Source organism: Spinacia oleracea, chromosome 6 (assembly GCF_020520425.1).
Source record: "Spinacia oleracea cultivar Varoflay chromosome 6, BTI_SOV_V1, whole genome shotgun sequence".
Taxonomy (NCBI): Eukaryota; Viridiplantae; Streptophyta; class Magnoliopsida; order Caryophyllales; family Amaranthaceae; genus Spinacia; species Spinacia oleracea.
The window spans coordinates 88139731-88167658 of NC_079492.1; the positions used below are offsets into that span (position 1 = coordinate 88139731).

The window sequence follows — 27928 nt, forward strand, 5'->3', positions numbered from 1 at the left end:
AAACCCAATTATGAATCCAACCATTTTTTACAATTACGAAACCCAGAAATTTTTTCAATAGTATTTCCACAGCCTAAGTAGTGCTATTTCCATAAACAATTTACAAATTGTAATTCATAAAATGTTTTCCAGAGTTAGAGGGAAGAAATAACAATAATAATTAAACAATCCAACATATTTAGGTAGATTAATTACTTATTGCAGGTCAAATCAGACCCGATAAGCTGAGGAAATTGCCAGCGTCCAATTGAGAGATTTTGGTGCTTGAACGGTGAATCACAGTTTCAAATGACAAAGATTTAAGTGAGAGAAATTGAAAACAGTGGACTCAACACAATGAAGAAACAGAGATTGGGAAGGTTTTTGTTATTTTCCCGAATTAGGCTTTGAACAACCCAAATACTGTTCAAAAATGTGACGGCGCGCTTTTGAGCATTCCCCGTTAGCATCCACCGTTATCTTCAAACGTTAACGTTCCTTAACCACAGTTGAAGGGAAATTTACGTTTCTACCCTTATTTCTCTGTTTATTACTCCAAAGCAACCCCGACAATATTTCCTTTTTTGCACTAAGCAAGGCTTCAACTACGAAAGAGAGGCACAGAGATGGAGGCGGCGGCTGCTCTCACTGTTCCCACTATGGCTGGTTTCTCTTCGTCATCGCCCAACTCCTCATTTCCCGGCAACAGCGGAATCTTCCTCCACCGCTGTGTCCACCTACGGAAGAACAATATGAGAGTCAAGTCATCGGCGACATTCTCTATTCGCGCCGCCGCTAGTGGCGGAGATAATGGTTTTCGTTCTCTCTCCTCTCTTGCATTCTTCTCCCTTTTATCAGTTAATCAATTATCTGACTCACATTGTTTGCCCATTGTCGCGGGATTAAACAGCTGTGACGTTGCTTGATTACGGCGCTGGAAATGTAAGGAGTTTGAGGAATGCTATTCGCCGCCTCGGTTTCGATATCAAAGATGTGAGCATATTAATTTCTAGCAGTCTTTTGATCATTATGTTTGCTTATGACTTTATAGCACTTTTGCTTAGCTTCGTGCCATCAATTTGATATTAGAGTATATAAATATATAATGTATCATTCAGGACCAATACAGATGTTGATGAGTAATCGAGGATCTTAGAAACTTAATTATATTGATGAAAATACTGGTAATATATTATCGTTTCTTAAGCTCACTGTGAATTTGGAATCAGTGTAATTTGATACTGAATCCGAGTTGTTTGGAATTGAAGTTTATCAATTTATTCGATGTCCCTCGTACTCGTGTCAATGTACGTGGAAGTGTATAAAAAAATACTATCTGGTCTTTTTCCGTAGGGGCACACATTATGAATAGAAGATGGTTATGTCAAACATCTATGGGATGCGGTTATTGTGTTCCACCCACTATATTGAAATATTAGGTTTATATGTCCATGTGTTTCGAAATCAATCAATCTGTTTTTTCATTTTGTTAGTTTATTTAAGATGACAGTGATAACTAAAATGTTATGTAAACTAAAAATATAAAGGGGTAGACATTTTCTTTGGTTTGGTGTTCAGACATTTTGAGAAGTTGAGTGCTACTCGAGTGCTCTGAACAGCTGTTAACTGGCAGCCATTGCATCGACCATCGACTATGGTTGCTGGAAGACAGTAAGCAGTAGCCAGTAGGTATAGAAATATATCACCGATGAAGGTTTATTGGGAAATGTGAAGTAATGTGAAGATAAGTCTGAGTTAGAAAGTGGCTACAATCTATGCAAGCTATCAGCCTACAACTAAAAGATGTGTGTTGAAAAACAAGATGTCTAATTCTACAAAGTTGTCTGGGAAGTCGAAAAATATAACCCAAAAGCTGATTTTAATTTGGTGTCCTTAGTTATCCTGCCATCCCAAAAGTTGTTTGTGCATGTTCTACAAGGATAGTGCATATGTATCAAATATCTGATGTTCCTCTTTGATAACAAAGACTCTCTCTTTTAGGTTGATTTACCACCTTTTCCTAATAAATATTTAGGTCCAAACGCCTGATGATATTCTAAAAGCAAACCGTCTTATATTTCCTGGTGTCGGAGCATTTGCTGCAGCAATGAACTTCCTCAATGAAAAAGGGTGAGTTGTCTTGCAAAGTGAAGGCTTTTAACAATCTTTTTATGCTTCATTTTGCTATTTGTTTTACAGTTCCATTGTAATCTGACAGATCATGTATGGATCATTCCTTGTAGTTCACAAACAGAAGTTCTATAGTTCTTTTGAATTAGATGATCAGGATTTGGACCCTGATTGCTGATGTGCTTGCATGTTGTTTATGGACTACGTGGATTTCCTCCTTTTATTTAGGATGCTTATTCTTCTTACCATTATCATGTTATCTTGAGATATTTAATTATATGTATATATGCATGCTCAGCTCACTCTGGTGGTGTCTGAACATAGGTGCATCTCAGATGCTTATTCTTTAGCATCTGAACACAAAAACTACAACCTTTGAATGGAGGTTTGTAGCAAATGATCAAATGCCAAATTCTACTTGTTTGGGCCAGCTGTTAGTGAGCGTTTTCAAGCCTCATCTTATGCTGAATGGTGACTGATGCCCTTCTCACTTTTGGGTTCATCTATATCTGTTGTTTCGGTTTTATTTTTTCTCCTGGTGTTATACCAATCATTACGTTTTTGGTTGTTTCACTTCATGATAGGACCTTAATGTCTTTGTCTTAGCTTTGTATGAATGTCAAGGTACTACATACACAACCTTGAACATGCAAAATGCTTTTGTCCTTTAACTTGCCCCCCTTTCTTTCGTTATCCATTTTTCCAGAACGGAATTTCAGATGGTTGGGTTAACAATAAATTCTTGTCTGTTTTTCTTAATTGTCCACAGAATGGCTGAGGCTCTATGTGATTACATCAACAATGATCGCCCTTTTTTAGGCATTTGTTTGGGACTCCAGCTGCTCTTTGAATCTAGCGAAGAAAATGGACCTGGTAAATGTTTGATTCCTCATTTATGAAAATTTTGCTGTCTTGTTGAAGCATGAGAATTGAACTTTTGGTAGGAAGGTTGTGACAATTTTTGTTCAAAGCTTCTTGTCAAGGATGGTAAGATTATTTCTCCAATGTGATGGGCATGCTTGAGTCGCTCCTAGGTTTATGAAACCCTTTCTTATAGCCAAACTGTCTTTTTTTTTGGATAACAAAAAGATTATATTATAGTAACAGTAGGAAAAAAGGAGAGCAAAACAATGAGAACAAGAAGTCCTCTGTTTTAGAAAACAAAATTACAGGCAAACTCTGTCTTTTGACCGCGACAAAATGCCCAGGGATATATTTTGACGTAATATGTTTATGCTTGTGCTTTTGGTACCAAACATATGTTTAAGATTTTTAACTCTTGTGGCTGTATAGGTAATTACTCAAACTATTGTTCCTATTAAACTAATGCATTGTAGAAAGCTATTATTGCCGAGAGAGTCTTTGACTTTTGTGCATATATAAGAAGGAAAATCCTGAACAATATACCATTTGTATCTAGTGCTAAAAGATTGGGATGCGTACATAATTTATATATCACGCCTACTCTCATGGCTATACGCTTTATAGGAGGATGTATACACCATTGGCGTTGATGGAAGAATTTTTTGGGCTTATTGTTATTGTTATGGCATCACCTGAATAGCTGTAAAATACTTTCCCCCGTTTGTTTGGCTAGTTGATGCCTTCTTGAAATAATCACGACAGAGCATTCAATTGATTAATGTCCTGGATGTTGAGGCTGTTGCTAGTATTAAATACAGAAGTATGATACTTTGTGTATGGTAAAATCATATCTCTTTCTATCTATCTAAGTTCAAATGCCATGATCAAACGTTAGCAAATTGTTGCTTCATGAATCATGATGTAAGCTAGGTGATAAAAACAGCCTTGAATTTTCTTATTTGTTGCTGATCTCCTCAATTTGAAATTAGTTCTGTATCTGATGTCTTCAATTTTTCGTCTATCAGATTGGTGAGATAATACTCCATCAGCATTAGGTTGGCTTATTTTTTATAAGGACTGTGCTAATGCTGTATGAAATTTGATGAATGCGTTCTCATGACTTTAAACAACAGATATCCACTTGTCTATCATTAGTTTATTGTTGTTTTTCCTCAGTGAAGGGTTTAGGTTTGATACCCGGTGTTGTTGGACGCTTTGATTCCAGCGAAGGATTAAGAGTACCACATATTGGTTGGAACTCCTTGCAAATTGAGAAGGATGCTGGAATTCTTAATGACGTAGCAAGCCGTCATGTCTACTTTGTTCATTCTTATCGTGCCATGCCTGTATGGTTTTTTCCTTGTTACTTGGTGATTACAAGTACATTTGCTCAAATGTTTCGTAAGCTATCCTAATTGTTATATTTTTTCAGTCAGATAACAATGAAGAGTGGGTGACTGCAACTTGCAACTATGGAGACAATTTCATTGCGTCTGTAAGAAGAGGAAATGTGAATGCAGTTCAATTTCACCCAGAGAAGAGTGGAGGCAAGATATTTTCTTTGTGGTTTAAATATTGTTGTTGATTTCATTTCATGATTTATTCTTCCTCCTAACTGAGATTATTTTTGCGATATTTTCTATGATTTGTCATTGGAACTAAACTAATATGCCTAGATGTGACTATTGGTCATGATATAAGAACATTTATCTTAACTTTAATGGGTACTTAGTGATAGAAGATTGTACTCCTTCCGTCTCAATTTAATCGTCACATTTTACTTTTACGTCCATCCAAATTTGATTGTCAAACTTTCTTTTATGGCATGGTTCCCACTCAGAGCCCGCTACAAGCCTGTGCAAACAGACGTACAACACAGCGCCCCAAAAAATTTAGGGCCCAAAGGGTCCCAATTTTCTTAAAAGAAAAGCGTGTCCGTATTAAAATCACTACATAAAATAAAAATATGCAAATAATGATACTAAGTAGAATCTGTCTTGGTGGTTAAGAAAAGCGCCAAGGATGTGAGCATTGACTTTTTGGGACGGGGTTTGATTCCTATTGGAAGCATTTGTTTGTTTCCCCCCCCCCCCCCCTCTTTACTCATTCCAGTTTACGTGAAATAACCATATGACTTGTATCCTTAAAAAAATGATAAATCTTAGGATATTGCATACATGCATAATTGGCACAGGCCCCAAATTGTTTAAGACGGACTTGGTCCCACTTTTTCTCTCATTCAATAAAAAAGTTTCTCCACTTTTTCTCTCATCACATCCACTTTTCTACTAAAATATAATGGATAAGCAAAGAACACCTTATCGCATGAAACACTTTGAAAAGCTTGGTGTGATGATAAAATTGGGACAAAGGAAGTACTTAGTGGAGACGGAATTACCCGCTCTGCTTTAAATAACAAGGCATACCAACTTTTACTCATATCAAGAATTTCGTTAAAGTTGGATAGGTAATGCATAATGACATAAAAGGTTTCATTAATGGTTTCAAACAGCCTAAAATCTTACATGTATTATAAAGTGATATTTAGTTATTTACTGGTACATTTGTATTGTCAAATGACGTCGATTTTGAAACATAGGAGGCCTATTTTGAAAAATACTCCACTATCTATACGGGGTTGTTTTGCTGGTGGGATGTCTTCATTTGTAACTTAGTTGCTCTGGGGGGATGGTTTGAGACTTTGAGGCTACTCATCAATACAAAAGGCTAGTTGTTCGTGGCGATCTCTTTGCATGAATTAAAATACACTATCCAAAGAAGGTCTTTTTAAACTACCGTTGGATAAGATAGATATCTACCACCATTTCGTGTATTAGCACACCAGCCAAACAACATGTTGGATAAAGTAGTTATTGTAATTATGAACTACCATTTCATTCTTTGTAATGATGTAATACTTAAAAACCCTTAACTCCAAATATTACTGGTGCAGAAGGAACATTGTTAACCGCGAGGAATATTTATTCTATAAGTTACAACACATCTTATATTTAATACAAGTGCAACATCCTTTGTGTAACTGTATTCCTATAGCTTGTTTATGATTCTTATGTTTGAGTTTTTGCTGATTATCAACCCGAAAATTATCTTCTAGATTTGGATGCTTTCAGTTTGTTTTGGTTGAATCACTTGAATCTCATTGTTTGATTATCTATGGGATGATTTTCCTCCTTTTAAGGATTTAGTTGTCCAAAATTATTTGATGGTTGATAATAATTTCACAAAGGTTGTAATTTATTGCTTATAAGTAGGATAAATTGCTTACTGAAGCAATTCTTATGCTTATCTGCCCCATTTTGGATCTTCCAGATGTTGGTCTCTCTATATTAAGACGTTTCTTACACCCGGAGTCCTCCATATCAAAGGTAGTTTTTAGTGCTTCTGAAAATTAAATACACTTCTTATCTTATATACTTTTGCTGTTTCTCAAACTAAGAACTCGAAGCTTGCTGCTTAGACAGAAGCCAGCCGAAGGAAAAGCATCAAAATTGGCAAAGAGGGTATGGTCTTAAAATCTTTTACTCTTTTCCATTACATTCTTTCATTAAAGATCACATGTCAAGTTTACAAGTGAAATGTTTCAATCTAGATCCTCTGTAATTACATTTCTTGATATTTAACTATATTTTCCGGACCTTGTTAACAACAAAACAATGGTTTTGATGGATAGTCATTTTACTGCAAAAGTGCAAATAGTATATCCATTCAAAAAATAATTGTTGTATTGCTAGAAATCAAAGTTATGTGCTTCATAAGTATTTAAATGTCTACTTTTGCTTCTGTTGTACATGCTAAATCGTTAAACACTTAAACCTTTGTTTTTTTAAAGGTGATTGCTTGTCTTGATGTGAGGGCTAATGACAAAGGAGATCTTGTTGTGACAAAAGGAGATCAATATGATGTTAGAGAACAGACAGAAGAAAATGAGGTACTGCATAAGATTTCTTTATCGTGGTTTATAATGCAACTCGATATGGTTCTGTGGTGAGTGGTGTCTGGTATAATGCAACTCGATATGCTTCTAATGCTCACATCACATATATATGTATCCTATTGTTTCTGAAGCTTCTTCTTTGTAAGATTCTCTCTTATGAACACCATATTAGTGCTTTTTGTCCCAGGTTCTTTCCACTCTAAATGATGGACAAAATATTGCCTACTATGCTTAGACTTGGTGTTGAAATTTGTTCTATTTGTCCTACTCTTAATTTTTCTTTTTTTCTTTAAATTTAGTTGGCTTTTCCTATAGTACTCTGGGGATTGCTGTTGGTTGATGGAATATTGTTTTCCTTATATCTTAGGTAAGAAATCTTGGCAAACCCGTTGAACTTGCTGGGCAATATTATGAAGATGGAGCTGATGAGGTATGTCTTTCTGTGGTTGAACGTATTTGATGGTGATATCGTACTTTGGCAGGTTAAAGCTTAAGCTAAGACTTTCTTTGGCAGATCAGTTTTCTCAACATCACAGGTTTTAGGGACTTTCCATTGGGCGACTTGCCAATGTTGCAGGTTCCGTTTCGAGCCTCTTTTGCTGACTTGTTTGTTTCCTCCCCCCCCCCCCCCCCCCTCCCTTCTTTTCTTTCATTTGTGTTTTTCAATTCGTGTTATTTTTCAGTCCGGAGGATATAATTATTTAACTGTAGCTATCCTTATCCCCTCATTGTGAGATTCTATATATTACCTTATATTCCATTCCTGTGGTTCTCGTTCTTCTGTTAATTTGATTCTCTTATACATTTAGGTTCTGAGATTTGCTTCAGAGAATGTTTTTGTTCCATTGACAGTAGGAGGTGGCATAAGGGATTTTACTGATGCAAATGGAAGGTGTGGCTTATGGCATTCTTTTGCTTTTGATATTGAATAAGAATTATATTAGACATACACCAAGGAAGTCACCCTCTACAAAAGTAGGGATAAGGTCCTAAGGATAAAAGGCACATGAACTTGAGGCTGGAGCTATAATGAAATAATATTTACGAAATTTTAATAAATGAAGTGTGCTCAGAATCTAATACTTGACTGCATCTATGTTAAGCCTCGATAAAGGGACTTGAAATCTTAAAGAGGGGAAGCTACATCCTCAAAACCGTATATATATATATATATATATATATATATATATATATATATATATATATATATATATATATATATATATAAAAAACCCTCTTACGGTGAGAACTCTCTTATCGTGAGAACCTGCTTTGTGCGTGTTTAATGAATTATATGTGCATATTATTTGAACTATATGTGCATAACTTTTAAACTAATTGTGCACCAATTTAAAAAAAATCTATTGATCACTACCATAATTTAAAAAATATATACGGTTTATATGGTTAAAATATTATGCACATTTAGTTCAAAATATATGCACTTTTAGTTCATAAAATATGCACATACGATACTCACCCCTAAGAAAAGTTCTCCAAATAACATACACTGCTTAGTCTGCATGCGGCCGGCAAGAGTCATTCGATCATGTAAGATGTTCCACAGGATCATTATTCTTTATATTAATAATGAACAGTCAAGATTAGAGTTCTCACCATAAGCGTGGTTCTCACCCTAAGGTGGTTCTCATGTGAACCTAAATCTCTCTCTCTATATATATATACTTTTGAACTAATTTGCAAGAAAATTAAATGGAGAGCATTAAATACTTTTTGGATAAGGAAAGAAATTCCTTTCGAAAACGATATAGAAGAATTACATAGGGGTACAGACATCCACCAGAAATCAGTGTAAAAGGAAAAAAGAATTCCCATTTCGTATTACATCAGAATAGATCGTTAGGGAGTTCCCCCATGAGCATGAACCCAAATAGAAGCTAAAAGTGTAAATATGCCATTGATCCCAATAAGATTCAAAGAAGATTTTTTTCGAGCAGATAAATTAGATTTGTGCACTGACTTTCAGAAAGATTTTTCTCTGTTCAGGCACTACACTAGTTTGGAAGTTGCTTCAGAATATTTTAGGTCAGGTGCTGATAAAATTTCTATCGGTAGTGACGCTGTTTATGCCGCTGAAGAGTATTTGCAAACTGGAGTATGTCATGTCTAAAGACTACTTTTGTGATTTGTTTTTTGCTTATTGTCGGTTTTAGAGTAACTTTTTACTGTGGATTGTGTAGGTAAAAAGTGGAAGGAGCAGCTTGGAACAGATTTCTAGAGTTTATGGCAATCAGGTATCCTGTTAGTTAGTTTTGTGATTTTCTTATATGGCCTTCATCCTAGTTTCCAATTTTCCATATTTCTAGATCATATAGTACCATGGGTAATTATTAATAGATGGAGGCAGTATATCTTAGTCATATCTGTATTTTACTACTGATTTACAACTATAAATTTAAAGAAAATTATCATGCTATCTTTCTTAATTCATTGCAATGGAAAAATGGAGACGTCTCTCGAGACCATGGTATAAAAACTCACCCAAGTTAACTCGTATCGCCCGAGTTAACTAGATTTTGGAGGCTGGCGATATGAGATATCCCGAGTTTTAAAGGTGTTTTTAAAAACGGCGAGATCTCGGCCGGTTCAACCAATCCTAACCAATTTTGTCCGCATCAAATGTTATTAGCCTTACATCTACTCCGTTTTCGGCTGAATTCCCCATTTTTTCGACAAAAAGAAAGGGAAAAAGGAAAAAAATGGAGAAACTCCACTGAAATAGAGTAGAGAACTCCATTTTCAGATCTAAAACAAGAGAGGAGAGAGAAGGTGGACAATTTAATCATGTCACGTGTATGGTTTAGGGGAGGGGGCTAGGGTAGGTAGTGAGTGGGGCCGACATGGGGCTTCTTTTTCAAATTTCAAATTCCTACGCGACAACCGCGACAAGGTCCGCGACTAACGTATTATTTCCGTTACCGAAACTCCGCGACCGATCCCGTGACCCGGTGACCGCGACCGATACCGCATTTTTTTATTTATGCTTGAGACCCTAATCGTTGTTGATGAACTTTACATTTTTGTTAGGCATGAGGATTAATCGTTGTTGAAGAGGTATAATAAATATTTGGAAGGAGAGTGAGTGAAAAGGTAAGAGAAAGTGTTGTGGAAAGAGAGACAAAAAGGGTTGATGGGTTTGATATAGAAATTACTTTTTTTGTTGTTGTTGTTTTGGCAATTGATAAAGCTTTATTAAAAACCAAAGGCCTTGCAAGAAGAATTACAAGGATTCATTACAACCAAACCTCTAAAACACATGAACTAGAAAGTCTAGCTAGCTCTAAGTCTCTAACTGCACCACAAGAAGCACGTAACCTACATGAAACTCTAAAAACAATTTCCTTCACCACCTGGTCACTCGACATATTCTGCTTCTTTAACACAACCTAGCTCCAACATAACCAGATCTAATATAATGCTTCAGTGAAGCACATGGCATACATCTTTCCTTTGTTAGTTGCTTTTCTACTGATTTTGCAAGCTCCCATCAGCTCTGCCTCAAACCCTTCCACTTGCCTAGTAATAAACAGTAATCGCAAAATGTTGCTCCAGATATTCGAAGAGAAACTGCACTCAAAAAATGATGTTGAATAGTTTCGGGATATCTGTTACAAAGACGCAGTTAGTGGCGCACTGAACTCCCATAACTTAGTCTATCAGGTGTAAGTAGTGCCAAACGTTTTTTTTGAAATTTTCCTTTTTTATGCTCTTTCACTCTATGTTCAAGAATACAACATTGTTCTTATGTAAAGCACTCTTTAAAAATCTCTACTTTTAATAGGATCATTCAACCCTCTGATGTTCCAGGAACAAATAATCATCAAATAAGTAAGGATGGCGTAGGAATATGCTCTCCTGGTATACTTTCCGCTTCCTTCTCGGCTAATTCATCCCAAATTTCCCTTGAGCGTTATTGTGCAGTATGTGATAGGAGTTTTGGGTACGTGTCTCATTCTTCCCTCTTCCTTCTCTAACACCCACTTTAGTTTAAACCCGCCTTGTATCCAGTTTCCAACCTAAATCATCATCAGAATTCACCACAGCAGCCGTGCCTATAGGAGTGAAGATAGGTTGTGTTCCTTTAGATGGTCTGTCCTTAACCCCTGCAAGAACTGGAACAAGCTTAGGCACCCACTTCTTTGTCACTCTCTTCTCTGGAGTTGGAGCTTTGTGCTTATAGCCTTGGTGATCACAGTCGTGACTCGTGAGCTACCATGCCACATGCTTTACAGAATTGTGGTTGCTCTTGGTCGTAACTAACCTGATGTACTTCAAAAATATTCCCCTCGGGATCCTCTACTAGAATTACTTATCTAAGGGCCTAGTTACATCCATTTCAATGAGAACCCTAGCAAAAGACACTCTGAGTTGTTGAGTTGTATGAGTTGTACATTCATCTGCATAAAGAGGAACTCTCAAAATACTACTCATTCTACTTAAGGAATCCTCTCCCCAAACAGTTCAACGGTAAGTTAGGGAGCTTAACCCAAAATGGTATTACTTTCAATATCTCAGTATGGAAGTTGAAATTAGCCATTGCTTGATAATTTAGGGAGCTTAATCCATTGCTTGATAATTTCTGGTTTATCATAGAAGAACTGAGGTTGTGCAAAGAGAGTCTCATTCCTATCCTCAAACACTTGCAAAATTAATCACAAAGTAGCCATCTTCGTGTAAAAACACTTTTGGTTGAGCTACTTAGTTTCACTCTTTAGCCATAAACCTCATAACAAAAGCAATCATGGGTGTATCACCTAGTACAAATATCACAATAGCTGCGGACCATCTTTCAGTGCATTTATCAGTTTCTATTTGTTACAGTTTTCCCCCTTCCACTATTTGAGCTACAAATTTCATTGGTTAGACCTTTGGCTGCAAGTTCCCTCCCTTGAAATATTTTAACCCAAGCACCTGTATTCCTCTCTTATCACCCTCAATATTCTCCCCTCCAAGGTTCAACCTACGATTGACAGTTTTATTTGAAGGGAGAGAAGCAGAATTACCTCCATCCGTCATGGCATCGAGCATACCAGACCCCAATACTGTACAATTGTGGTTTTCCTTCGATGTTGAGAACAAGCTATCATTAAATTGCTTAATAACCATTTGCAATCAATTGGCACAGGTCCTGCGCTAGGGTGGACCAGCGCCGAATCAGCCATAGATTCAGGTTCCTGCAAGTCTGTAACTTCGTCGGAACAGTACTCATGGAGGTGGGTGTTGATTTACTTTGGTGTTTCTCCAAATCAGGCGCTGATGTATTCATACTTTGTTGCTGAGATGATTCCCACGGGAAGCTGGTTGAGAAGTTACTACCTTCTTCTTTCTCCCATTGATGAAGTTGGCGTAGAATAGCTGAGCACCTTATCATACACCTAACTCGCCATTGCTAGGGGTGTTAATGAGCCGAGCCGAGCCGAGACCGAACTTAGGCATGTTCGGTCGAGCTCGATACTTCCAACCTCGAGCTCGACGAGCCTTGAATATTGGGCTCGAGCTCGGGCTCGAAACTAAGCTCGGTTCGGCTCGAGCTCGAAGTTTAACAAGCCTGGAAAAATAAGCTCGTATTTAACTGGTGGCTCGATTTTAAATCAAATTGGCCCAAATCTACTCGGCCCAGTATTAAACTTAGTTGGGCCCAAATATAGTATTATTTTGATGCATTATTCAGACTACTTGCTAGGCATTTATTTTTATAAGTGATTTTGGTTGTTATCTTTAATTTTTATTTTTTTAAATAAAATTGATTCCAAGTTCATGGGTTTGGCTCATACCCACCTCCCCCCAAGGTATCAATATTTTGCTTCTTTTTGTCTTAGTCGATGTGGGACTCTCATGTTCCCGTGTTTCTAATATCTTGTGATTTGCTTCAATTCATGTCATTTATTTGTTAAATATGAACTTAAATTAATGGTATGATTCAGTGTTAAAGATCTTGGCTTCCCTCCCAATCGGGTTCGCTGTGTTCTTTTTTTTTTTTAGATGAAGGTTCGCTGTGTTCTTGGTTAACTTGGCACCATCCCCATTACCGGCACCGGTATCAACCCTGCTAGGAGTTTTGGTACCGCAATCATCTACAACAAACAAATTAACAACTAGAACGACCACATATGATCATGTGTGGCAGTTTGTTGAATGATGCCAATGAACTGTTGTTGAGAATGGAAGACAATGGATATCCTTCAGTTGAATGGAGAGACGCATGGAGAGACGCAGAGAGTTAAAATTGGAAGAGAACATAGAAGATTCAGAACAATGATATGAATATATGATTACTTTTAGTTTTTTGGTTTTACATATTCTTAGAAGTTGGTAAATCAAATAAGCCTATTGCAAAGAATAATCGAGATGACCCAAATAATGAATGATTAATTCAATATGAGTTTAATTTATAAGCACTAACTCTTTTATTTTGTTGCAAACAACCAAAGTGGGATAGTCTCACGTAGTAAACATTATTATTCTTAAAAACTCGAGCTTGTTCACGAGCTTTCGAGCCGAGCCTACGATAGCTCAGTCTTGGCTCGTTAAGATCTCGAGCCGAACCCGAGCTCGAGTCGAGCCCGCCTGAGCCGAACTTTGACCGAGCTTTACCGAGCCGAGCATCGAATAGTTCACGAGCAGGCTCGGCTCATTAACACCCCTAGCCATTGCAGAGAGCTTTAAGAGTTTTACTATTACCACATAATTTGATATAGAAATTATTTTATAAATAAACTTGAACATAAAAGGGAAATGTATTATCATTTTGGGACATCTGAAGTGGTTAGTGTGAAGTATATTATGGATTTGTGGGACAGAAGGAATGGCCATTTTTACATCATAGCTCAAAAGCAACTTAGTTCGAGTTTATAAAGTTGTTATGTAGGGGGTTCCTATTAGTATGAAGTAGTAGGATCTACTTTTCCTTTGCACCCAGGTGGGCTTGTTTTGGCCTTTGAGTACCTAAAACAATTGGGTGCCTGTTGATCTTTGGGTCAACCCACAACTTGTGGCTCCACAAGTGAACAAAAAAGAAAAAAATAATCATGCTGTTTTCTCAGTCATATTTTATTATCTTCTGCTTATATTAATATTTTGTTTGACTGGAGCTTATCTATTTGTTATTTGATAAGTAATTAATTTTGTTGTTAGACGTCAAGGGGTTGTTCACCATCTATATAAGAGAGTTTACGAAAAAAATGTTCACTTGCCTTGGAAAGTAGGACTAGCATGTGAAATTTTATCCACTATCAAGAAATAAGGGTGATCTCCCTGAAGAAAAGCACGGATGAGAAAATTTGGAATTTTTTTTATAATTTGTATGTTAAAGAAATTTCAGGATACAAAGTTTTTAAGTTAGAAAACTTGAAAACACACAATCTACTGGAAATAGGGTTTTTGAGTTAGAAAACTTGAAAACACAAAATCTATCAAGTACCAATTGAAGGTCATATAGAAAATTAAAAACCAAAAAATTGGAGTTTTTTTTGGTGTTTATGTGTAGTGGGGGGGGGGGGGGTATTGCCTATTATTGGGCCCGTTAATTTTCTTTAGGGACAGGTGGTGCCCATGCGTTTTTTCTTAGTTAGTCCCTATCTTCCTTGTATATGTTCCGTTGTGCTGTGTTTTAGGCCTTTAACCCATGTATGCTTGTTGTCCTCTTGGCGTTGCATAGTTTAAGTTTTTTAGCTATATTCTTTTTGTGTGCCTGTAGTATTCCTTACTGGCAACTTAATCAAGTTAAGGGAAATTTCATGAGATACCCCTGTACTTTGCCAAATGCACAATACCCTCATGGCCTCATACCCCTGTACTTTTTTCTAGTTGTAGTGTTTGGAACATAGGTAGTACTTTAGGCGTTGCCTTTAGATTCATGTAGTGAAGGGGTTAATGAGCTGGAACTCAAATGTGTTTAGTATCATAAACGGATACATAGATACAAGTATTTCTTTAAATAAAATGGATAGTCCTATCGTCATTTTTCTTTTGACCAAGGTTTTGTTAAATTGGTGGGCTGATGACATCTTTTTATAGAAGCTTTTACACACTTGCATGACATTTTTTATTAATGTCGTATGCATGCAAAAGATACAACTTTTGCACACCCGCGTGACATTTTTATTAATGTCATTTTTCTTTTGACCAAGGTTTTGGAAAATTGGTGGCATCTTATTATAGAAGCTTTTGCACACTTGCGTGAGTAGCGTGACATTTTTATTAAGATACCGTGGTGTTGTAACAAAATCTCATTTCAAGTGTCTTCTTTGTTCTTTTTAGCAATACCGCGGTATCTAAATGTTAATAATTATTTCGCAGGCAGTTGTGGTAAGCATTGATCCTCGCCGAGTATACATAGATACTCCTAATGATGTACCATTCAAGTCTGTTAATGTGACTAATCCAGGTAGGATATCTTCTACAGCATATACTATTTGTTTGATTTTACGTCTATTTACATGTTCGGTATGTTAAATCACTGAACAGTTGCAGTTATACCTAATTAGTCCTTGATGATTTTCCGTCTTAGAGTTGTTAGAATTAATTTTTAGTATAATTCTTGGAATTTATGGGTTGGTATTTTTCATTATATGTTGTAACCAATATTTTTGAAACTTGAATCTTCTGGCCTTTCCAAGGCTCTTTTCTGCCTAATCTATGTCATGATATTTTAAATCAAGTATAAGCTTTATTGCCTTTGTATACGTTTTTTTAATGGTTTTGTGATCAAAAGTGGGTGATTCTCATATGTCGTGGTGTTTGTTGTTTGTGGATGGTATGTGTTGTTTGATGAGACCACGTCTGAGGTTAAAGCTAAGTTGTAGCGTTGGAGACAAAAGTTGGAATGTCGAGGGTTTAGGCTAAGTCGTAGTGAAACAGAGTACATGGAGTTTCATTTTAGCATTTGGAGGGGGGTGAAGCGAGGATTTGTTACTTTAGATGGTGAGAAGTAACCTATTAGTGAATGTTTTATGTTTCACACATCAATCGAAGAAATAGGGATACATATCCTTAATTTTAAGAATCCGTCCAAGGCCCGCACCTCAAGCCGCCTTTGGTGGAGTGCATGTAACTATGTTAGAGTGGAAGTTTGAGATGAAATAGAAGAAACGCCAAAGAATACTTGAAATTAAATGTTACCTAAGCTTTAAATTACAATTTCGTGCAAAGCCCCTCATTCAATTGCATGAATTATCTTGAATTTCACCATAAATCCTCAATTTGGTAAGAAAAAATCCTAATTTCAAACTTGGTAACTATTGTGTTTTCCCATTGGGCTGGTCATGAACTCATGACAGAGATTGCCAGCGAGCCATTTCCAGTGACAGCCAGGACCAGATCCTCAAGGTTACTTTTCTCTCTCTTCGATCATTTCTTTTCTTCTCTTTCTTTCTCTTATCTCTGTCACCTTTTTCATTTTCCTTTTTTTTTTTCCCATGTACAGTGAATCTGGAACCTTTAGCTTCACCTACATTTTCTCTTTATGATCGGTATAAGCTACATCCCTTTTTGTTTTTAATTGTGTCTTGGATTGGTGCCTCCACCCCCTTAGTAGTGATTGAAGTTGTCACCTGACCTCTCCCCTTTCCTGAGAATTCTGTTTTAAATAGTGTTTTTATTTTTGAAAAACTTGTATCAACTTAGATTTAGGCTCTTTTAATGGGAACTAAATACCACAAAATAAAAATTTAAATAAAAAGTGTGCCTTGTATACAAATGTCGAACACCTTAGCCTTGCGCCTAGGCTTCATCCACCTTGTGCGCCTCACACCTTTTAAAACTAAGTATTGACCAGGATGTAATTCATAAAATTAAGTTTGAGTGGTAAAAGTGCAGATCACCGACTGGTTTATTATGCGATAATAGTGTGCCTTTAAGGTTGAAATGGAAAATTCTATAGGACATTCAGGAAGGAGAACACTATGAAGTTGAGTGTTGCACATATGTGTATATTGAGATGGATACGTGGGAATATCTTAAGGGATAAATTAGGAATGTAGATATTTGGAGGATAGTTGGAGACCTTGGAGTTGGGAATATTGATAAAATGAGGGAGAATCGGCTTTGGTGATTTGTGTATGTGAGGCGTTGACTAGACGATGCACCGGTAAGTGAGGTGGAGGGTTGGGACAATGAAGGTTTCAAAAGAAGCCGAGGGAGGCCAAATATTAATTGGATAGAGTGAGTCAAGATACTTCAGAATAGTAGGAAGAAATTCTATTTGTAAGAGCATGTATCAGTAGGACTTTTGTGGATTTCCACGGAAATAAATTCTTGGTTCATGCAGCCAACCCTCCATTGGGAATAAGGCTTTGGTTTTGTTGTTGTTGTAGTGGGTCATTCATCCCATGTTTTCATTATTTTTGAATCCCTATATATTACAGTATAAACTGGAAAAGTTGTGAAGAATATGTTTGTTTTTCCAATGGCCACGACTCACTATAAGTGAGCATATGCTGTTCATGGAATTCCAGTTTGTAAGTTTATTGTAACAAATATTACAAAGCCTTGATCCCCCTTAAGTTTGGGATTGGCTACATGAACTAAGACGCCATCCCCGTTAGTCATTCCCACAAACCTTCCTTTCCTATGTATTGCAATATGATATTGGAGACCCACTTGTTTGTTATTTTTGTTACCCCTTCCATTCAGGTCGTCCATGGTCTCTTTCAACTTCTCTTTATTATCTCTCTTCTATAAGTCAACTTTTGAGAAGTATGCTGTTCACCTAAATTGTTCATTTTACCCCTCATCAATAATACTCCCTCTGTATTTATTTAAAAGATACACTTTCTATTTTTGGCATGTCGTGGTCCCACTTCCAATTATATTAATCTTTCTCTCCCTCATGTGGTCCCCACACTTACTCATATCCTCTTTTTACTACAATAAATAATTCACCCACTATCAAATTTTTACTATAAATAATAACTCAATACCCCACTTTCATCTTATTTTAATAAATTCAACTCACCCTCCTAAAACTACGTGCTGGTCAAAGTTTATCTTTTAAATAAATACGGAGGGAGCATTTAAATTGTTTAAAAAGTAAAATAAACTAATTCAATTGTCCTTTATTATTCGTCCTTAATATTATGCAAATCATATTTCCTCCATTCTCTAATAGTCGCAACACTCTCCGAAAATGGAAATTTTCTTTTGGTTACACCATTACTTTTGATAACTTACTTTGCCCTTATCCCTCCTTTACTTTTTCTTAATCTACTAACCAAGTGTGGACCAAAAGGTCCAAAACCCACTATTTACCTCTTTAATCCCCGTGCCCATACATGTTGCAACTATTAGAAAACGGAGGAAGTGTCATTTACATCACTAGTGTCCTTCGATAAATAATCCTCTTATGTTAATAATTTACTTTCAAGACCACATGCTTTTATTAGGATTATAACCGTTCATATAAATCTCAAGCACGCATCGCATGCATAAACATTAGTTTTTGTTATTCCAACTCTCCATTCTCAAACTGATGCTTCCTGATGTTAGTGTTGGACATATTTAAACCACTGCAATCGGTTAAACTTCTATTGTGGAGCTACGAGTTAATTTCTTATTGTGGGTTCTATCTGTCCATGGTCTCTTTCAATTTATTATCGTGGGATTCGTGTTATGAGTATACCACTTTCATGTTATGATTCACCTTGTTTGGTTCATGAGGGGGAGGGGGGGGGGGGGTGTGTGTTAGGAAATTAGGTAACACTTAGGCAAACATTAAGACATGTATAACAAATCTGGTAACACATTTGTTACTCTCCATTTGACTCGTCAGTCAATTATCGGAATCATCTTGGTCATTATCTCCATTCTGCTTCTCATGTTAGTACAATGTCTCCCGTGGTTAACAATATTCTGATTAAGATCATCCTCTATATCCAATTCACACTTTAACTTCCTCCGTTTCTTTTTACTTAGAACACTTTCCTAAAACAGAAACATCACAATACTTGCAACACACTATAAATGGAAAACGGTTTTGTGTGCAATGATATTTATATCCTCACTTTATTCTCTCTATTTTCCCTTAACCTCTTACCCACCAAATAAATAATGGAACTTTCCATTTACGCCCTGGTAATAAAAAAAAGTTTGATTCATTTCTCTTAAAGTGTGTGAAAAAGTGTACGTTGCAACTGGAAACAGAGGAAGTATGTTTAAAAGTATTTTATAAGGGCTAAATGTTTGAATTTCCAACTCTAATCTTCGTACTTCTAGCTTTACAAGCAGAGTAGCCTTGGACTCTTCCTCTAAAACAATATATGTAATGTGAAAAACGGGTAAACTAAGACTTTTCTTAGTTAAGGTTTAAAACTGTCTAAAGTACCATTTGTTAGGCATAATTTAATGTTTAAAAGTTTTTATGTTCGATTTTTCTCGTGCTCAAATATTACATTCATTTTATGACAATTTTTTGAGAAAATTGCCATGATGGATTTCAGGGCCAAATGGAGAAGCATATGCTTGGTATCAGTGCACGGTAATTCTCTGACCTTCTACATGAACAATATTAGATTGCTTATAATTTCAATCTTAATGGAAATGCCACTTAGGATTCGGATATATGTTTATACGTAGTTGTTGATGTATTTTTATCATGCTCACAATCACATCATAAGGGACTTTATGGAAAATAGATGTGCATTTCAATGGTTTTACTTTAGATGCAAAATATACTCTTTTTCTTTGTTGATAACCTAACCTTAGAGATGGGCAGCGGGTCGGGTCTGACCCAACCCACCCCATAATGGGTCATGTGAGTCGGACCCACTTATGACCGTAACACAACCGACCAACCCTGATATATTTTTGATGGGTACTCGTGGGTCAAATTTTTCAAACACAGCCCATCTCGACCCACCCTCCCAACCCAACACGACCCACCACAGCACACCCGACCCATCTAACCCAACCCACCAAACACATTAACCCGACCCACCACACTCAACCGATTTACAATCGGATATTTTATGAGTCATTAAGTTTATTCATTTATTACAAAAGTACAAACCAAGGATTACAAAGGATATTTGACTTTATTCATTTATAATAAAATACAAACCAAAGATATTTTCTTCTAATAATACTTTTAGGGTTACAAACTCACAATACAAATAGACAAATAGGAAAGAAAAAGTTCACTTTGTATAATCTGCCGTTGCTTAGCTTGCTTCACTTCGCTTCTTCAATCGTTCTTCTCTTCTATCAATCTTTTTCGCTACCTCATCTCAACCTTTCTTACCAAATTCAACCTTATAATTTCAACAATTTGCAAACACAATTAATAATAAAATTGAAAAAAAAAGGAATTACCTCGTCAACTTTAGAAACGACTCCAATTTCAGGGTCTCCATTGCTACTCCTCTCTACTCTTTGTCCCACATTGCTCTTACATTGGTATACTCAATTTTTAATTTTTTTTCCAATGTCTATTTAAACAATAACTCTATTTATGTCAAATTAATAATATAAAATTAATTAATTTTGTTATTTTCGTAGTGCTAAGGTAATATCTGAAACCCACTTGACTCGCAAAACCCATCTTGACCCACACAACACACCTCGACCTGCGACCCATGTAACCCACGACATAGCTCGTATTGTGTCCATTTTTTCCGACCCAACCCACAAACCGACCTGCCTCTACCTCCTCCGTGTTGGTCCTTGGGTCAACCATCTCTGACCAATGACCCATTAAATCCGCCTATGACCCGCCACTTTGGCCATCTCCACGGCTAACCATTTTAGTCTGAAGTCTCTTACCCTATACTTGAACTTGTTAAAGACATTAGGTAATGATTTGGTATTCAAAGCTTTGACATGTATTTTCATATATGTAGCCATGTAGGCGTGTCAATTCGGACAAACGGATCGGGTTTGGGTGGAGTTCATCGGTTCGGGTTGAAACAAGTTTAGTTTGCTAAGGGGTCGGGTCGGGATAAAAAATTAATGTTTTAGATCGGTTCAGGTTAATTAAGCACGAGTTCATATCGGGTCGGGTTCATATCGGATCGGATTGTTCGGGTCGGTTAATAGTTGGGTCAGGTCAGATCAGGTCGGGTTTGAACATGCCGGGTTTCAAACGGGTTTAGCTGGATTGTAACAGGTTCAGATCAAACAGGTTCAGGTTCTCATATCATATTGGGTCCGACTCATATCAGGTCGGGTTCATCGGATAATGGTATGAAATGAATCGTGTTGTACAAGTTTAGTCGGGTTACATCGAGTTCAGGTTCATATTGGTTATTGTTCTTATCATTTCAGTTGTTATCGTTTTGGGTTCATACTAAAATCAAAGCGTTGTACTTCGAGTGAGGTCAATTCGGTTCCAAATTATAAAATTAGAATATCAGATTATTACTAAAATTACAATTTTCAATATGTTTATAAATTATAATATTGAGGCCTTAATTTGAGGAACAAGGGCGATAACTAACCTTAAAAGTGTTAATAATTTAAGATCAGTAGCGCGATTAAATGGGTTGCGAGTTGTAAACGGCTCAGATTAAACGGTTAACGGTTCGGATTAAATGGGTTACAGGTTGAAACAATTGGGGTGTAAACGGCTCAAATTAAACGGGTTTTCTCGGGTTGAAACGGTTTGGATTGTAACGGATCGGGTCATTAACATGATTTGGATCCATTTGGTTCGAGTTGAAACGGATCGGGTTGCTGCAGAACGATTTGTTATCTGGTTTTGGATCTTAATCGGGTTTATATTTTCGGGCCGATTCGGGTTGAATATAATCGTATCGGATTGGGTGTAGGGTTCCAGCTCCTGGGTTATTAACGGTTCGGGTTTTAAACGATCGGACCAACCCAGCGGGTTCTACGGTTGGGGTTGAGAATTGACAACTCTACATATATGTACTAATATTAGGTCATGTATTTTGAAGTGGTTTATTTGTTGACGTTTGATTAGGGAGCATTTTGGTCCGTTTGATTAGAGAGCATTTTGGTCGTTGTTTCAATGACCAAGTTTCGTACTTTAAACTAGTGTTGTACAGTTATGTTACATCTGTGTCATGTTGGTGGCTTAGTTTGTACTTCCCCCGTTTCTCTTCACACTCCCCAGTGCATTATTTCAATAACCAAGCAATAAGTAAAAATTGTAAAACGTTGATATTTAAAAGTATATATTGAGACCAATCTAACAATACTTCACATGACTATATTTTTCTTAGGATAAACATTATAGATAGTAAAACTAGACTATGTGAATAGTGCAAAAGTCAAAGTAAAACTAGACTATGTGAATAGTGCAAAAGTCAAAGTGTTGCAAGTATTAAAAAAACAAAAACAGAGGAAGTAGGAGAAGTTTTGTGCGAGTCCTATGTGTTGTGTGCAGTGTTACCCGGAACGTGGAGCGCGGCCACGTTTCGCGACCCGGGTTCGCTCGTTTCGGGTCGCTGCGGTTCGCTCTCCGGTTCGTTAACCGGTTCGGCGAACCCAATTGAAGATCTAAGAAGGATGAGAAAGAGAAAATCATGCCTGCTGTGATGGCTTCAGTCATGGCTGCTGCTCAACGTTTCTCCATCTTTTCATTCTTTTAACCTTTTTTTCTTTTCTTTTTCCTCTTTCTTTTCAGCGCGGCTGCTTGGTTTCCTTATTTTCCTCTCACCTCTTTTTTTTAACATTGTTTTTCTCTCTCCTCTTTCTTTTCTGCATGGCTGCTTCATCTGAGTCACATGCTTTAGGGTTTCCTTAATTTTCTCTGTTCTCTTTATTTTCTATCACGTGGCTGGCGGCTGGGGCTGCTTGTGTAAATCACTTAAATGACATGCTTTAGGGTTTGTCAACAGTGTTGGGCTGTGGGTTAAAGCCCATAACATATTTCCTACTGTTCTATTTTTTATATTTACTTTGGGCTTCTGCTGATTTTTATAAGATTGGTATTTACCAAGCTTCTACTCTTTCAAATGGATTACGCTCATTTAAATAAAAAATACTTCCTCCGATCATAAATACTCGCAACGTTTGTCACTTTCACGCATACCAATGCACAATTTAGATCGTCAATATGTTAAATTCTCTCCGAGCAAAAATTATAAAAAGTTGATATTTTGAAAATACGTATTGAGACGAACCTAACAAGATCCCACATGACTATGTTTTATTTGACATATAAATCTCCAACAATAGTCAAAGTGAAATATGAGAATAGTGTAAAATTACCAAACGTTGCAAGTATTTATGAATAGAGGAAGTATATATTAAAAAAGAACCCAACGTTCCGGGAACTTTAGAGGCAGCGTCCACGTTCCCGTACCACGCTCCCATCGTCCCGTGTTCCGCGTAACATTGGTAGTGTGTATCCGCGTAACATTGGTAGTGTGAATCCAAATGAAGAGGGTTTCATTTTAGTAGCAAATATTATGGGGAAAACAGATTTTATAGAAAAGAAAAGGGTATCCTTGACTCTCTCTCTCTTTCTTATTTCTCTTCTTCTTTTGTTTACATCCCAGTATCATGCCATCAGTTTCGTGACATGCATCATAATACAGACTTAATAATAATGGCACAATTCTCTTGGTTTATATATCATCTTGGTTGTGGTGCCAATTGTTTTGAAACCTCAAAATGGGATCTTCTATTGCCTAGTACTTGCATAGTTATGTGGTGTAATATTGCTTTGGTCCAGTGGGATGTAAATTTTGGGCAGAGGAGCTTTTGTCCCAACATAGCTTCGCCCAGCGTTTAGATCGAATTCCGTTTTGTTTGTTAAGTGTAAGGTTGCCTTCATCTTACCTACTCAAATACACTCAACTATCTGAAATGGATTACCGGTTGTGCTTTAGTAATCCATTTGTTTATTAGTATACTTTTCATGAAGGTTGAATAGCTGTTCTCTGTGTTTGTGGGGAAACTTACAAATATGTTGGTCATTGTTTTTGCATAACCTGAGTACTTTTTGGGTTAGCGGTGATCAGCCTATTGTGTTTTTCCATGTTGGAAGTTTTTATGTTCGGAACATTCAACTGTTTAGGTATCTTTAGCTTAACTAGCTAGTAGATGTTATGGAAAATGTTTGGTAATGTTTGTGGTTCATCTAGTTGATTATAATAAGTTGATGTAGAACATGGTAGTTAATCACCAAATAGATGGACCTGAAATATGTGAGAGGATATATTGGAGTAACAATACTGTATGAAATACTATTCCAGACACTGAAAGCGTCTTATATTTTGTATTCTCTACCTGATACACTAAACACTTATTCAGCTAACTGACATGTTTAGACTTATATGTTTGGTCACTCAATTAAAGAGCTATTGCAATTTCTCATGTTAATTGGCATTAAACATGTTTATAGTCCTATCCCAAGCAGAAATTCATAAAAGTCTAGTTGACTAGAGTTTTCTTAGCTTTACTGCCTATGTTTGCATTTCATGGTGTCATTTTGCTGATATATCTTGGGTGTATAGGCTTATGACCTGTTCATAAACATCGATATGATTTTCTTTCAGTGTCTCTTTTTCTTCTTTAAAACTGCAATTGCTTTCTTAAGGTCAACGGTGGGAGAGAAGGCCGCCCAATTGGTGCATATGAGCTTGCAAAAGCTGTGCAGGAGCTAGGAGCTGGTGAAATATTACTTAACTGCATAGATTGTGATGGTAAGCTTTCCTGCTTGTCTGAGAGTTGAAAGTCATTGTGAACTCTATGCTTGACCGCATGGAGGGACGCAGTTGACAGAAACATGTATTCTCTAATTGAACTGTATTATTATGTAATTTGGACATGATGTTAATCTTTTGACAAAATTTTTTTGGCATCTCTTACCAATATATTCGATATGGTATTTTTCTGTTTGGAATTTATCGTTTGTCTTGTCCATGCCTAGATAATAGTACCTGCATGAATGTGCTTTCTGTTTTTTCTTCTTTCTAGCCAGTGTTGTTTGTGACATACCAGTCTTGTGTATAACATAGAGCTCTGTTACTTTAGGGGCTATTAACTGAAAACATTCTTGAGTAGGATCAATTCTAACCTAGAAAATCATATGTAACCATTCGTCGATTCATTTTACATCGAAAGATTTTTTTTTTCACATTTTACCACTGTCTTAAAAGTCATTTCGTATTCAAATAACCCTTGGATGGCTTAATTGGTGATCTTATGTAAATTTTGCAGCTAGGTTTTGTCATAAATGTGTTTTTTGCCCCAATATTTTTCTTGACATCGTCATGTACAGTTATAATTTGAAGCCTGTTCTTGCAATTTTACAGCATGATAGGAGTGACAGTATTTTATTTTCTGACCAGAATCAAAATTGCATGGCATGCTAAAATACTCATTACCTCCTTTTCTTGTGTTAATGTTCTTTACACCAGGTCAAGGAAAAGGATTTGATATAGATCTTGTAAAGCTCATCTCCGATGCTGTCAGCATCCCTGTAATTGCAAGTAGCGGGGCTGGTTCTCCTGAACACTTTTCAGAAGTTTTCAAGAAGACGAATGCTTCTGCTGCACTTGCAGCAGGAATATTCCATCGCAAGGAGGTAATATTTGCTGTAAATTCCTCATGTAATATCTCTCAAGCTTATTAAAATCATTTCAAAATGATGCTTTGTATACTATTTCCTGTGTTGGCTAGTTATTTCGTGTTATTCTCCTTTTACTTCTGGTGCAAAAATGCTTACAAGACTACAGGCTTCGAAAATAGTATATTTTTAGCTGTTCTGCTAGACATGCAAGCTTTACGCTGATTCATCTATTAGTTAATCACTAAAAAAAGAAAAGAAATTACTCAGCTGTTAAGCAAAGAATAAGTCAAAAATTGCAGTAATTGGGTCTCAAAAGTGTTTTCTGACCAACTGATGGTTCAATTGACATCTATGACAAAAGCACTAAGAATCCCTCCCTTTCCTCCAAATAATTAGGGTTAGGTTTTAGGTTAAATATTTCACATGTTCTTATTAGATTGTGAAAGTCTTCATTTCTCATAAACAAGGTTAGGATCAGAATCTTACCTTGGATCGATGAGTTGGGTAGGATAAGATCAGTGGAATCGGATTGTAGAATCACAAGATCCTACTAAATAGTGGAAATAATATTTTTATAATGCTATGTAAAATCATGCATTTCAAGTATTCTTAATACTTCTTCCAACTATTATTTAATATATAAGCCTACCTTTCCCCTCACAATAGAAAGATCAGTAAAGTTATCTCAAAAATCAAAATGCTCAAGGCTATGTTCTATTGAAAAATAAGTTAAGGTAAGTCCAGATAAGATAAGTAAGTTTATTTAAGACAAAATAAGTTTTTATTCCAGATAATATAAGTTAAGATAAATTTAGATAAGTTAAGATAAATTTAGATAAGTTAACATTAGTTCAGACAAAATAAATCGAATAGATAATGTAAAAGTTAGTTACTCCCTCTGTATTTTTTAAGAGTTACATATACCATTTTGCCCGTATCTTTGTAGGAGTTAATTTCCCTTTTTGGTAAATTCTACATTAAAATATTACACCCAAGGTCTCCACTCCCCATTGTTTGTTATTCTCATTTTCCCATGGGTCTATTTTCCTTTTTCTTTGATTACTTTATTTACCCCACTTTCTTTTCTTATATTTCTTTATTGTCCACTAGCGCACTTACATCAATTTTATAAGATAATCAGCTCACCTTCCTTAATCTTGTTAACATATACTCCCTCCGTCCCGGAATACTCGACCCGGTTTGATCGGCACAGAGTTTAAGGGACTTGAATTGACTTATTTAATTTAATAGGTAGTAGTTGATAGTGGGGTATTATTTTAATGTAGTTAGTGGGAGATGGGTTGAAAGGTGGGGTTGGGGGAGAGTAGGGGTTGAATTTTTAATTATTTTTTGTATGGAGTAGGGGGTAGGTGGGTTAATAGGGGTGGAGTGAGAAATAATATAATATTGTTAGAATATTTCCATTTTTAGAAACAGGTCAAGTATTAAGGGACGTCCCGATAAGGAAAACAGGTCAAGTATTCCGGGACGGAGGGAGTAACTACAAAGAAAATACGGAGGGAGTATTTTGTTTAGTGATAAAATTTCACTTCAATAAAAAAATACCCCTTCAAAATCACTCACATTGTATAAAGGGTAACCATGTAACTCTCTTAAAAGTTTATCCACCAAAAATTAATTCATAATATAAAAAGTTAATCAACACAGGTTAAAAGTTATCAAAAAAAATGTTAAAAGTTACTCTGATGTACAATAAATTTGTTGTATGCAAGACCTTTAGATACTTAAATACACGTTTTACTCAATAAGGTGGATACTTATATAGTTTCAAGTGTAATTGATAAGATCTGTACAATCTAGGCTGTTGAAACTAATATTTTAGTTATGATTAACTTCAAATGTTACAGAATTGGTGATCCTTTAATGTTTCTCAAAGATTTTTGCTCCCCCCGCCTGTAAATAATAGTCACGTTACTAGAACAGTCACGTTGATAGTGTAACTAGAATAGTCACGTTGATAGTCTAATTAGAAACAGACCACTAAATATGGTAGGGGTAGTAAAAGCTAGCTGACAAAGGTCCTTAAACTTTTGCATCTCGTTGAGATTTTCCCTTGTTGACTGCTAACATCTTAATCTGCTGTTGTGTGCGTAATCCTTGTCCCATATGTATTTTTTGACATGGTATTTTGTGCAGGTACCTGTTCTATCTGTGAAAGAGCATTTGTTAAAGGAAGGCATTGAAGTCAGAATGTGAAGGGGAATCCATTTGACATGTGGATTACATGTCACTAGACCTGTTCAATGGGCCGGTTTAGGGCCGGGCCAGAAGTAAAGGGGCCAGACCTAGCTTGCAAAATTTTCGGGCCGGGCTGGGCAGGATATTAAACGGGCTGTATGGTCTGTGCTTTCTGAAGTGTTGAATATATTCCAAAATAAGTTACTTTAACCAAAATTGTTTGAGATACACATAGTTTCCATGTACCGAAAGATCACACTATGTAATCTCTATTTGAGATACATTCAAAATGAACATTATACACA

General features: G+C 36.4%; 1 protein-coding gene across 1 annotated transcript; it reads left to right on the forward strand.

Annotated features, from left to right (window-relative positions):
- On the forward strand, positions 1 to 27922 carry LOC110788079 (imidazole glycerol phosphate synthase hisHF, chloroplastic). The gene is made up of 19 exons (XM_056830605.1): positions 1 to 792; positions 890 to 972; positions 2015 to 2109; positions 2879 to 2982; positions 4150 to 4319; positions 4406 to 4520; positions 6304 to 6359; positions 6456 to 6494; positions 6824 to 6922; positions 7296 to 7358; positions 7443 to 7505; positions 7738 to 7820; positions 8936 to 9044; positions 9130 to 9183; positions 15248 to 15335; positions 19384 to 19421; positions 24450 to 24555; positions 25273 to 25439; positions 27582 to 27922. Exons 1-19 carry the CDS (start codon positions 606 to 608, stop codon positions 27639 to 27641), a joined length of 1779 nt encoding a protein of 592 aa, XP_056686583.1. The 5' UTR covers positions 1 to 605; the 3' UTR covers positions 27642 to 27922.
- The last annotated feature ends 6 nt before the right edge of the window (positions 27923 to 27928 follow it).

Coding starts and splice junctions, on each gene's coding strand:
- LOC110788079 (XM_056830605.1), top strand. CDS start 606: ATGGAGGCGGCGGCTGCTCTCACTGTTCCCACTATGGCTGGTTTCTCT. Junction 4,320..4,405: donor ATTCTTATCGTGCCATGCCT/GTATGGTTTTTT, acceptor ATATTTTTTCAG/TCAGATAACAATGAAGAGTG. Junction 7,506..7,737: donor GCGACTTGCCAATGTTGCAG/GTTCCGTTTCGA, acceptor TTATACATTTAG/GTTCTGAGATTTGCTTCAGA.